Below are 14112 nucleotides of genomic sequence, written 5' to 3' on the forward strand. Positions count from 1 at the left end.
GTCTGGTTTTAGTCCCTTTGTTGTTAACCCTTAACAAATATGTGACATACCTGAGGGACTAAAATCGAACGGGAGTTAACGGCCGAGGAATTAAAATCAAATAGATCGGTAACGTTAGAGACTAAAATCGAATGGATCAATAACTTTAGGGACCATGTAGCCTTAATTTTAAATTGGTGACCAAAATCCATCAAACTATAAACAAAGGGAATTTTCGTATAGTTTACCAAACAAAAAATAGTTAAAATGAAGCCTAGAGTAAATATTGTTTACCGGTCGGAACCGACGAGGCTGAGAGCGGTCTGGTCTCCCGAGTCAAAGATAGAATCTGGAATCTACCACGTGGGCAATTCTCAAATCATAGCTTAAAATAAAATCTGGAGTTTTATTATAATTAATTAATTAATTAAGAGAATCAGATTCAGCTGGCTTTGCTTTCCTGCTTCCTTAAACCAGAAATAGACCCCTCCATTTCTTCAAATAAGAAATATAAATTCTGGAAAATTTTGGAATTTATTAGACGAAGAGAAAAATAGAGATATAAGGATACAGTGCAACGTGTGCGAGGTGGCGGAGGTGCTGTGCTGCTCCGACGAGGCGGCGCTGTGTTTAGAGTGCGACGAGAAAGTCCACGCCGCGAACAAGTTGGCCAGCAAACATCAGCGTGTTCCCATCTCTTCTTCTTCTCACATGCCTAAATGTGACATTTTCCAGGTACTTTAATATCCCCTGGATTTTTTTCCCTTTTTGCTTATAGTTGTTTTAAAGGCCAGAGTTTTAAGTGAGAGGTAAGGTGGAGTTTGGATTGAATTCGATTTTCTTTTGTTGATTTAGCTTAATTACCAAGGCAAATTATGCTTTATACTGAGAGAAGCGATTGGGGGAAGCCTATCGTCGTTTGAATTTGAAGATCTTTACTTTCGTGAAATTTTAAGAACGAGCTAAAATTCTTTTTTTTTTTAATTTTACGACAATCTTTATTAACCATGGACAATGAACACAGATGTTGCTCGAAACCGTAATCTCTAGGGAGAAAACACTCCAAGATCGTTTTGGGTTCAAAAATTATAATTTCTAAACGCACAAAGAAGAAAATATAAAACACTACAAGCAATGAAGCAAATGCCAATTATCAAAAACCAAACATCTTCCTTGCATCTAAAAACACCAACGACAACACCTAGAGTGAATGAAAACAACACTAAGAAATAATAAGATCAAGATAACTTGGCTCGTTGAAGTGAGCATGCGTCAGCCACTGAGCTTTTATAACATCTCATCTAATTAGATGATGATAGCAGAAACATGTCCTACTCTAACATCTTATCTAAGCAGTACTGATTACTAATTTTTTTATATAAAAAGGTGTGTCGTTAGAGTACCACTTCTGCTGAGAGAAAATGGAAAAAGAGTGCATCATAAGAAGTATTATCCAGCCACAATGTAAAAGGTGCAAAGTAATGAGTAGGGTTCATTGCCCGAACGAAGAACATAAGAAAACACACTGAAAGTTTTGACACAAAAGGCTAATTTATCAATCATGTTCCCAAGACTGGATAATGTGGATCCTCTGTCTGTTAGGAGTTTCACAATAACAACTGCATCATTCTCCAAATGAAAATTACTGAACTGCAACTCCAACACAGGAAAAAGAAAGGGGTTGATTAAAATGGTAAAGAAACAACAAAAGAGAGAATGATGTCGAGATATTACCTGTTACCTTGTACCATCCTTTCTTTTCTGAACTAGAACCACCCGCCTATGAACTCTATCTTCAACTCCGAAGGTGGCTTTAATGCTTTGATTACATCATCTTCCTTTATATCTCCATCCAAATTTATTCTAACATTGCTGAGACTTTTCTTGTTCGAAAGGTTGGCTCTGATAGCCTCATCTGCATCGATCGCATTTCCTACCAGTTTCACACGAACATCTCCACAAAGGTGGTTCAACTCTTCAAAATCTCCGAGACTGAATTCCTTTGCATCATTCTGATCAACTCTAACAATGACATTGGTTAATTCTCTCAGAGAAGTTAAGCAGCCAATCCCTTTTGGATAGAAAGTTATACTACAGCAATACCAGGTATAAAGATACCTCAATCTCATCAATTTCCCGATTCCGTCCGGTAACTTCGTAAGACTACTACATCCAGTTAGATCCAAAGATTGCAAATCATATAAGTCACACAATGTTTCTGGTAGTATCTTCAATTCTTTGCTGCCAGCTAAGCTAAGGAACTTCAGATTTATTAATTCATAAATTTCCTCGGGAAATTTACGAAGTACATTACCTTGTCCACATGGTCCAAAACAATTATGCCATCCGCTAGACAAGCTCAAATCCAATAACCTGAGATGTTTGGATTGTTTACATAAGTTAGATAATGCTCTACTGGTTATCAAACACCCTTGACTAACAGCAACAAGAGTCCGCAATTTCTCTGCACCGCTAATGTCCACAGGGAAACCAACTCCCTGGGCTATCATCACCATCAAATGACGAATGCTAATAAGAGGAAAATCTGACGGCAGAGGAGGACAAGATGAATCTAGAATCAATGGCGGATCACAATATGAAGCTAGAATTGAAGTTCCAGAATCAGAAAGAGTTTTCATCTGCTTTGGAGCTGGAGCTGGAATCACACGTTTTATAGATTTGACCTCCTTAGACGTCCTAGCAGAAGTTAAGTCCAACATCATATGTTCAACAGATCGGATCTCCATCATTAGTTCATATTGGAACAGAAACCGAAGAAAGTCGTGTACGATATTATGCATCTTCCATGTATGGATACCACCATTCCTGCAAAAATCTTGTAAAAATGAATGAGCTACTAAGCATTTAAAGTACGCTTCACCTTTTAGCTCCATTTCTGAATCATCGGATGAGTTTAGATAACCGTGTGCCATCCAGTGTTGGACTAAAAGAGTTCTCGACATTTCAAAGTTTTTGGGAAAGATAACACAATACAGTAAGCATTGCCTTATTGACCAAGGTAGATCACAATAAGATAGCCATAGTATTTTAAAAATATACTTGGGTATCATAGGAGATTCCCATATATAGTTTTCCAGAACACTGTTCCACTCTCTTTTTTCAATTTTATGCTGCAAGACACCGCCCAAAACCTTTGCAGCAAATGGTGATCCTTTGCATTTCTTCGCAATTTCCAATCCTATATCTTCTACACATTCATGACTATCTTCATTCAGTCCATTCAAGGCAACTTCACAAAGTATCATCCAACACAATTCTCCAGGCAACTCTTTCAGATGAAATATATAAGTTGATTTCGTTTCTACTGCAAATTTGTGTTCACAAGTAGTAATTACAATCCTACTCTCTGGCATGCCATGTTGAAAAACAGATTTAAGTACTCCCCAGTCATTACGTTGATGGTATATGTGTCCTGTGTTTAAATGAGATTGAATCTAGGGACCAAATGTTCTTTGATTGTTGCTAATTAAGAGGGTTTGAATGAGTATCTTATCGGCTTTTAATGTGACGAGGCAGGTCATGGATTGGATGCATGAGCTCGGTTAGGCTTGTTGCAATGCCAGGGGAAAATCTATGTTTTGGCTTATATTTTTCGCTTTGCTTGGAACTGTGTCATTACGTTGATTTCAGGGGAAGCCGTGTTCGGAGGAAGCATTGGTAGATCGTTTAATGGAGATGGTTCGTGTGAAGGTTACTGGTATAAAAGCCTATAAAGTGAGTCGATTAGATAGTCAGTCGCGGAGTGTGGGGTTTAAATGTATAGGTGTATTTATTCTCTGTTTGTACAAATTGATTGATTTTTTGGCAATAAAATTTATATTCATAAAAAAAAAGGTCGAACAAAAAAGGTTTATTCAATGGTAGGAGACAGAATCAAATGAAGTTTCTGTGTTCTGATACATGAATTAGCTTGATCATTTTGAGTGCACTTATACAAGATTTGAATTCAAAGATTAGAACTTGAACCTTAAACCCTGAACACTAAAATCTAAACCCTAAACTTTAAACCCACATCAGCACAATCAAATGATGGAAAACAATATTAACCGAGAACAAATCTTAACTGACTGTCTCTTTAGAGAGAAAATAAAGTTCGAAACTACGCATCGTAAGTCACAAGCTGGATAAAGCTTCCCCATGACGTGTTGGCTTGTGATTTCCAAGCACCTTTGCTCGTTACTCGCCATCAGATGTCGTCATGAATGAGAAAAATATGATGTACGTACACTGTACAGTGTAGAACAAGGTTGTGTTATCATCTCCTCGATTGCCACCAATCAGGAACTCTCAACCTTCTTCTACTTGACTATTTCTGTGTACAGCAAGTTGGAAGATTGTGTTTTACCTGTCTTCGTAACATATTACCGGCATCTTCCTTCTTTGGAGGGAAGTACTGTCTGGAACTGGAAATGATGGAAACATTTTTGAGCCGGTTCCACATTCCAAGCCATTGGTCCTTTGGAAATTGATGCAACTGATTGACCAAATAACCTGCTTCCAATGCCTCTTTCATAGAGAAGAAAATTGAGAATTCAGTGTTGTCAATTTTATCCTCATAGGGGAACACTTGAATCTAGACTGTATTAATATCAAACTCAATTGTACAAAGACTAATGATTTCTATCTAAAAGAAACTCTCAACTAAACTAGTGAAATTATACGGTTAAATGCACAGAGAAGATAAAAAAGTAACAGAAAAAAAGGCACGTCAGATGGTCCAGTTTCAAGCATCAAGCCGAAAATGCTCATATATTCAACCATCAAGCATAAAGATATATATTAGATCAGTGTTGTACCCTATTCTAAGCTGAGTAACCATTGATTAGTATTTGCTTGAATGAAGATTTCATCTCCATGCACTGGCAACGTCTTCACTCATTGCCTCATTGGAGCTCGATTTACTTGATCAGCTCATTGGGTGGCCGAGTCTACTTGATTCAATGCTGATTGAATAGTATCCATTTGGCTTATACCAGGGGAAGGATTTTCTTTGTCATCTGTTGTTGGCACAGGAGTATCCACTAGTGAAGATCTGTTGCTGGCACATGGAAAGCTTAACATTTGACACTTTTGGCATACCAGAATTGATCCCATTACACCCTCGAAAAACCAGTCCCTGAACTAATAACGTCATTAAAAAAATGCGCAAATGCGACGGAATGAACGATAATAATTTAAATTTAAAAAGAGAATTACGAACATTATTTACAAAACCTGGCTGATAAACCACTCAAAATAATTAACAGCAAGATTAATCAACCTCCATACTAGAAATGGCTTCATCTAGAATCTTTTGAAGCTCCTTCACTCTTTGCCGTGTTAATGCAATGCAGTCCTGAAACCATGGAAGCCATTTTTCGTATCAGCTTTTCGCCCAGTTTTAGCTCATTATACCTTAATATGAGTCTGTATCGAAACAAATCATACAGAAAATGCTTCAGAACACCAAAAAAGTAAATCTTCCTACTATTATCATGCGATTTCCTCGGAAGTCTAAAGCATGACAACCTACATCCAAGGAAATGACCTTCAGATCAAATATCGGAGTCCAAGGCAGCTACTAAAGTTAAAGGTGAAAAACATCACTTGATAAAACCAAAAAACTTAACTGTATTACGCTGCTAAAGCGTCGGCAAAGATTCTACATTTAATTAGAACATTTTATTGTCACAAAGACTTTAAAATTTCAACTGACCTGGATAGCTGATGTATATGCTAGAACTGGTCCACCTGGTTTATAAAGCGAAACAAGTTAACTAGATGAATCTAAAACCACAGTTACAGACGTCTCCATAATAGACTCTTCCTCGGCAGTAGGATCTGCCAAAATGTAATTCTTGTGACGTATACATGTCAGTAAAAACGGAATGATGCCCAGGTTCACTTTTCTCCTTATTGACTGGCTCCCTGTCAGATAGTCCTTGTTCCTCCGATAAAACTATTTTTCCATCATCGTTGAGAGATACTACCGGATTTCCACTGTAAGAAAATTTTCATAAATTAAGACAATTAAAAAAAATTACTTATAAGGCGTAAGGACCAGTGCTGAACTTGAATCCTGAATCCAGAGTATATCACCATCCAACACAAGCCAAAATTTGCATGTAGTAACTAGAGAAGTTATGGCATAAAAAAAGACGCTAAATATTAGTCACTCGAAAACAAATCTATTAGTCAACATTAAAGCTGCAACGGAATAGCAAGACCTGATAATATATATACAGGCTATGCATGAAAAAGCAAGGTAGACAAGATTAAAATGTGTGAAATATTTAAGCTCTTACTCAACTATGACATATTAGAAAACAAATTACACGCATAACATGTAGTTGACCTCACATCCTATCTTAAAAAGAATTCCATAGGCGGTGCATAAAATTTCTCTTAAAAAGAATTAAGGATTTCACCATTGCAATTTTCCACTTCCCATTTTTGATTTCATGGAAAAGGTAAGTATTATTATATTTAGAAGCACGGGTGAAACGCTTACAATAAGAAAATGCAGCAACAGCTGCAAGTAATGCAGCATCAAAAAGAGCACCGTCAGCATTCAAACAGTAAATGTCCTGTAAAAAAAGAGAGAATACTATGTTAATTCCATATTCAAGGATACGAAAGGCACTATGACACTACTTGAGTTTCCATATTATCTTGCTTGAACACTAAATGGCTTGTGTTCAAACTCTTATACAGATTGTTAAGACATTTTAAAACCACAATCACCTACCAAATAGGCCATCCAAGCAGCTTTTCCACTAACCAAGGACAGTTCCTTCAAATTAATCATGCCAGAGTTGTAGTTACACATGTGACAAGATGTTTGAGAAAATAATTATCAAGAAAAATGAATCAAAGTGGAACAGTTTTCAAACAGAACATATTATAAGTGTGAAGAGCATCAGAGGAAACAAAACCACCAACAAATTAAGATAAAATAACTGAGCAGTGTGCTTAAGCGGGTAGAAAGAAACAGAAAGGCAAACTCAAAGTTTCAATATTCAAGACTCAAATACCCAGTTAACCACACCAGTAATCATGAGTAAACATGGTGGTGAAGATGAAGATAAGAATTGAATCCACACAAAGAAAAAACAAATTGGTATGCCTTAGAATAGTGTCAGATAATTGCTTTGCCACAACTGGTGCTGCCTCAGCCGGTCTGCCAGGCCTAACAATTGGAGAACAAATTGGAGGCATGTGGAAATCAATTGCTGAAAATGAGAAAGAAATTACAAAAAAAAAATGGAAGATAAAAGATAGGTTTTGAGAAAAGAAAGAGAGATAGTAAAGAATGAAACTTATGGCAGCCAACCTATACAACCCTCATCAGGTGTTTCCAACGAAGGGGTCATGACTTCCAATTTGATACCAGCCAACATCGTCTATGCAACACAAGAAACAAATTATCAACTCTAGGCTTAATTGCTTGGCATCGTAAAGCAGCATGTATTAGAGAAAGTGATAAACTTACAGTTGAACCAATTTTTGCAAGTGCTGAACCATTAGCAGATGCAACAGCCACTCGATATTAGAGGAATCAGCTCAGGCATGAAAAGAAAATTATGTCACAGAAAAGTTTCATAGCTGTTTCCTTTTTTCCTTTACTAACCAAGGGCAATGGTAGTATCTCTGGCTCTCTCGAGTGGTCGAGCATCAGGTCGTATAGATTCTAAAGATGTTTCTCAAAGAAACGAAGAGGAAAGAGGCGTCTGAAAGCATCTACCTCTACTTCGGTCGAAAAGTCCCCACTCGCATTTGGTAATCCCATTGTCAATCTACTCCTTTTGATCGAAAAAGGAACAAAAAGAACTTAAACAAACCAAACAACTTAAAAATACCAAAAAGAAAACTTGAACATACCAAACAACTTAAGCATAACAATCTCAAACAACACCATATTACTTAATTCTACCAACTATAAAAAAAAAATCAATCTTCTTCCTCTGGATCTTCACAATTGGTATTACATAACTGAAGTTGCAATCCAGTTGAGCCTAGTCCGAATAGTGGTAAGCTCGAACTTGATCGAACATCAATTTCTAAGCTTGCAAAATCGAACTTGATGAAACTAGTATATCAATTTTTGTATTCAAACTTGAACTTAAACTCAATTAAACGTATTCATATTCAAGCTGGAATCAATTGTCTTTTCCATAAATAATTAATGCATTAACATGACAAAATGATAAAAATAAAAGGCCTTTTTTCAATAACCAAATCAAACGTCCTTAAGTATCTTCTCTTGGAACAGCCATACCTTCTCTAGAAACTAAAACTTACCCATTGAAAATCACATCTTTTTAGTCAAAATACACAAACCAGTAGAAACACAAATTTTAAAAACAGAAGACAAGAAGCAACATTGGGAATCAGAACCCTTAAACGAAAAAAAGAAGAAATAAACTGCAGTGTTACTTGGCCCGGGAACGAATGTAGGAGAAGACAAGCTAACGTAGTTGGAGGATCTTTGCTTTTGAAAATAGGAAGGGGCGGCTATGGGACGTGGGAAAAAATTGAGCAACTGACGATGGGGGGAGATTTTTTAAATTAGGTTAGGGTTCATAATATATACAAAAAAGAATAAAATATAATTTAACTCGACTGATTATGTAAATGTAATTATAAATTTTTTTTACCATTACTTTTTTAATTCGTACATTTTTAGTTAACAATTTATTAATATTTCAATTAATTAATAACAATAAATTTATTTGTTTAATATTACACAAACTCCAATGATCTCGATGATAAAAAAATTATTATTATTATTTGAGGTCCAAAGTATAAGCACTTGACTACCAAATGTACAACAGTTTAATATCAAATGATTTAAAGTTATCTTTAAACAGATATTACCTTAAAATTATATATATTTTTATTTTAACATGAAATTATTTTATTGACAAAATGACTTGTATCGTATTACATTATTTTATTATAAATTAAATTTTTAATATTTTTATAATTTTAAAATTATTTACTAATATAACATATAAGAAAATAATATCGTGTCAACAATGATATACACGTAAACAATCAGCACCTAAAAAAATATTAAGATTTTAATCATCATTTTCATTGGTAATAAAAAAAAGAAGAAAATCCAATGCTTTTGGTTATGGAAATGATGGAAGGAAAACATCTTAGAATACCCTAAACCAAAACTGTAAAAGATATATTTTCTGATACAATTTGGTTATGGTAGTGATGTTCCACATCATTGACAATCTTTCAAGGTTAGCCAAATCATTCCCATAATTGCAGTTTCTGTCCCCCTCTCTTCCATGATATTGAAGGCTTTCTCTTCCCATCATTTTATATAGCCTCCCTTTTCGCATTCTTTCGTGTTACCTGAGATTGCCGAAGCAACAATCGGGTGAACTTACATTTGCCAGTTCTGGAGGATTTGTTGCATTAAGACTGCCAAAATGCAGCCTATGGATATGTTGATGACATTAACAGCATCATTGTTCAGCTGCAAGAAGAAAAGCCATAAAAGAATCAGAGTTTCAGCTTTACAATGATAAACAAATGAAAGATGCTTGGAACATGGAGCATAAGACAGGTTTATATATGGCCAGTGCAGCTATTTTACTCAAACTCGAGAGAGGATGTCTGGTACGGGTATATATCTAACACGGATGCGTTTATCTTTTAAAAGGCATTTCCATGTATTTGGATACTTCAAGCAAAATAAAGAGTCGAAGTAACATAACAGGCCACTACATGGATAACAAAACATTTTCATCCAACAGAAAATCAACACGAAAATAATCTTTAGAAGGCAGCTCTATAACAGGTTGATATCTCTAAATTTACGATTTGATCATCCAAAAAAAGGGTATATGATTCTTGCTCACTACAGCTTTCTGCAGTGCTGCCTGATCCAAACATCACTAGACTCCAACAAAAGGACATACATGAAATCATCTCCTTGCTACACCACATAGGCACTTCCTTCCTAACACTAACATCTACAAGACACACAGGCAATAATTTTTTTTAAAAGAACGGTTAGAAAACAGGATGACAGAAACCATCTTATTATTCAAACAATTCCTTACCCAACGAAATCCTTCTTTCCCTTGGAATGAAGCACCGATTATACTCTCACCAAGATTAGCAATTTGAGAAGCTATTACGCATATCAGCACCTCAGGTACACTTATCTACTAGCAAGCAGAAAAAAAAAGAGAAAGAAGAAGTGGCTTAAAACATTTATATCGATTCAAATAATCATAGTTGTCAAGAAACAATATATCATTTCTCAATTTGAAAGTGTATCAAGGATGTGGCATCAACAACATTATGAACAACAAGAACAATATCAAGGATCGTATAAGCCTTTGGGAAACCCTTTTTAAGCATGCACCTATTCTAAAGTAATAATCTCATCCACTCACATCCAAAGAAACATTATCCATGTCACCAAATTGTAATAACAGACAACATTAATCCAAATTTAAGCTCGTGGCAAAATAATGCTCAAAAGGAAGTGAGGAACCAAGTACAAACCAAAACTAAAATATCAAATCCCATTTATCAATATATCAAGATCTGCTATTTTGGCAAGAGTTCCCACAGAAAATCATCTTTGACCATCTAAAATACACATTCAACCAATTATATCCATAAAATTATTCCAGCATGACACCATCCCACCACCAGTATTGTTATTGACATCAATACCAACTAGTCTTTAGTTACAGGAAATGATAAATTTCCACGTTTTCCTGAGGTGAAAACATCTTGTAATGTTCACTAAATGATGCTTGTAATTTGTAATTTAAAAGAAAAGGCATCCTTGAATAACAGAATAAATTAATCATAGTAGTAAATAGCAAGTACTACCTCACCCAGTAGACAACTGATAGAGGCAAGTAGTACAGATGCTAGAAGTCCGGCAACTGTTCCTTCAAGACTGACAGCTCCTTCTGTTCCCCTAGGAACAATTCGAAAGTCTGTGACCAGATACCTGTTCGTTTTGGCACATCACACACTTTTATAACCAGCATAGCATAAATGACAATAATAGCACTCCATTATAGACTATAAGGGATTTAATTCGACTTTATTCAAACTATCATTTCTTTAGAGTGAACTATGAGAAGTTTTAATAACATTAATTTGAAGAGCCTACACCTTGACAAACAGAGATGTGGCACTTACGTTGTTTTGCCATATGCTTTCCCAATCTCACTTGAGACAGTATCACTCAGCTTAGTACAGAAACTGGCAACAAAACCAAGTCGCCAAAGTCGTGTAAATGCGTCTCCTCCAACTCCATATATTGCAAGAAAAGCACATACACAACCAGCGGCACTGGACCCAATTACACTCCCAGGTCCCCTTCTTCCTTTCCTCTTTTCGGCAACCCCTTGGGCCTCCTTTTGAGCCATTTTCACTTTTGTCACTGCTGTTCCCTAACAAATACAAATATGCTTTACTCACAAAGTCATAATCTAATTCAACTTGAAACGGCCATAAGAATCAGAAGAGGGAGGCAGGAAATAATTCAAGGTTTTCATATTGCAAATAAAACAAGCCATAATTAGGAGGGGGAAATAAAGTGGAACAATATATCATTTCCAAATTGACCTTATTTCATCTAAAATTCTTGAAGCCGCTGAAGAAATTTTGGTTACTCTTTAGGCATTATTTCACCAAGCACAATCAATTTCTCTAAATAAAACTAATCAAACTTGAATACCTAACTAATTAAAACATAACATTTCGACATAAAACAAATTTATTTTCCTTGTCATATATCAAACAGTGAAAGCTAATTCTCCAAAGCATAAAACTTTTAACACCAGATAGATACAAAATCAGAATCCAATATCCAAAATTTAACTTAAATCCGATAATTCACGCAAATTTTCATAAGATGTCTTTAGTAACTCACCATAACGAAGTAAGAAGCAACGAGTAGGAACCCAGGGGAGCCAAAAGCGCGCCAAGTGAGAGTCCCAAGCAAGAAAGCAGTACAAATTCCGGATAGAGAAAGGCCAGCCACTAAGAGTGGGGTCCCGACGACGAAGATCACAAGGTTACTGAGGAGTGCGGATTTCCACGTGGGAGGAGACGATTGGATGATGTCGATGGCTCTTGATAGTACGCCGTGGACTGGGACAGCGTTGGTTCTGTGAAGGAATTGCATTTTGGGGGGTTGGGGTTGGGATTTGCAGGGTTAGGGCTAAGAAGGATTGGGGATCTTTTGTGGAGGAAATGGGGGAATGCGAGAGAAGGAACCGAAGGGGATTTGATGTGAAACTGAAGCAGAGTGCTTGACCACGCCATTTTTATGAGCTGTTTTTTGAGTAACGCAGAAGAAATGAGAAATAAAAGGGTATGTTCGGGTCATGGAGCTCCGACTCAATTGAGTCAATAACGGTTCGCATTTCATTTTTCTTATAGTTGTAATTAGGGATTGAAATTTCATCCGAATTATATCCCATTGGATTAAATTTTTTTCTTTAAAAATTCAGTTTTTGAGGTTAGGTTTATGAAGAAAAATTTCACATGATATAATTTTGTAATTATATTTTATGTATTTAAAGATAATTATAATAATATATATCATTATATTTTTTCAATTAAAATTATATTTTATTTAATAAAGATTGAATTTTATATATGTCGGTCGGGTGTGGATTTTGACCTAAAATATTAGGTCAAATATTTCTTTTGAAATTCCAACTTTTTTATGGTTAAATTAATGTGATTACAAATTAGTATTTATTTTAAGTATTTTCAACCATTTGATAATGAACGCTCCTTTGCAGTTACGGTGCTCGAACCCATAACCTCTAGAAATAACAATAATTCCTTTAACAGTTAAGGTAAATAAGTTGATTAGTGCTGAAATTCGAACTTCCAAACAATCGGATGACACCTTATGAATGTAGTTGAATGAATCAAATGGGTTACTTGAGCCTCGGGTTCGGACAGCGGATTTTCCTGGGAAAATTAGCTAAACAAGAAAATTTGCATTGTTCCTAATGAACTTATTCCAGCAGTAGATCATTCACAAGTTGTTTCTAATTTGTTGAATCTCTATTCTGCCAATACCCAGAATTCAAACTAACTGGATAGAGATCAGCAGCAGATGTAGAAGAACCAGTCCATGGTCCATCAGCTAACATGCTTTTCGTTTGGCTAATATCCGTATCGTCTTCTTCGAGTTTCCGATACAACTTCTTCATAGCTTCGGCATCCATTTGACGTCTCGAAGTAACACTGGAATCGATCAAGAATTCGTCGACCGCAGCCTTGCCTTCGAGCATGCTCACCACGGAAGACATCAAAGGCCTAGCAGAAGCAGTGGGGTTTGTGCACAAAAGAGCGACATTGATCATCGCCATCACTTCATCTATGTTGCAATCCGAGCCAATCCGAGTATCAACCAAGTCCAATAACTTCCCTTGCTCCTTCAAAACATGAGCCTATAGAAAACACAATATAATTGACGATATTTAGATTCATTTCATAACATTCGACACAAAAGTGTTTCGTGTCACATGTGTGTTAGATCGTTCGATACATATTCGGATATGGATACGAGAACTTAATTTACCCATTCGAGGAGAATGAACGGTTCTTCCTTCGGGCGGGTTCTAGTGTTGCATCTGCCACTAACAATTTCAAGAGCCACAATCCCAAAGCTGTATACATCTGCTTTTTCTGTCAAATGTCCATTCATTGCATATTCCGGAGCCATATAGCCACTGCAAATTTGTATGAACCACTTCTATAAACTAAAATCGATGCATACATTGTGAACGAATTCGAAGAGAGACTTACTAAGTTCCTGCGATTCGGGTGCTAATGTGGGTATTATCTTCTTCATCGAGCTTGGCCAAACCAAAGTCGGATATTTTCGGGTTTAGATTCTTGTCAAGTAGCACATTGGTGGCCTTGATGTCTCTATGAACTATCTTCAACCTTGATTCTTCATGGAGATAAGCTAATCCTCTTGCTATACCGATGCATATCTTCCGTCTCGTCGTCCAGTCTAATTTCAACTGAAACTCCGGTTGCCCTTTTATTACCAACATACAGAGAAGCTCAGATACATACATTGGCATACATCTTATTCATGTTAGAACAGAT

At 36.1% G+C, this 14112-nt stretch overlaps 1 protein-coding gene and 3 pseudogenes across 1 annotated transcript; all 4 read right to left on the reverse strand.

The window, feature by feature from the left end:
- Nucleotides 1-1745: 1745 nt before the first annotated feature.
- On the reverse strand, nt 1746-5094 carry LOC120202802 (putative disease resistance protein RGA3). The gene is made up of 4 exons (XM_039203171.1): nt 4933-5094; nt 4366-4573; nt 3040-3346; nt 1746-2805 (listed from the first exon to the last, which is right to left on the reverse strand). Exons 1-4 carry the CDS (start codon nt 5092-5094, stop codon nt 1746-1748), a joined length of 1737 nt encoding a protein of 578 aa, XP_039059102.1.
- Nucleotides 5095-5244: 150 nt separating this feature from the next.
- LOC120202803 lies at nt 5245-6808 on the reverse strand (annotated as a pseudogene).
- A 2442-nt stretch (nt 6809-9250) lies between these two features.
- LOC120202990 lies at nt 9251-12315 on the reverse strand (annotated as a pseudogene).
- Nucleotides 12316-12913: 598 nt separating this feature from the next.
- The window catches only part of LOC120202804, a 30280-nt pseudogene continuing 29081 nt past the window's right edge, over nt 12914-14112 (reverse strand).

This window comes from Hibiscus syriacus, unplaced genomic scaffold (assembly GCF_006381635.1).
Source record: "Hibiscus syriacus cultivar Baekdansim isolate YM2019G1 unplaced genomic scaffold, ASM638163v2 tig00009009_pilon, whole genome shotgun sequence".
NCBI lineage: Eukaryota > Viridiplantae > Streptophyta > Magnoliopsida > Malvales > Malvaceae > Hibiscus > Hibiscus syriacus.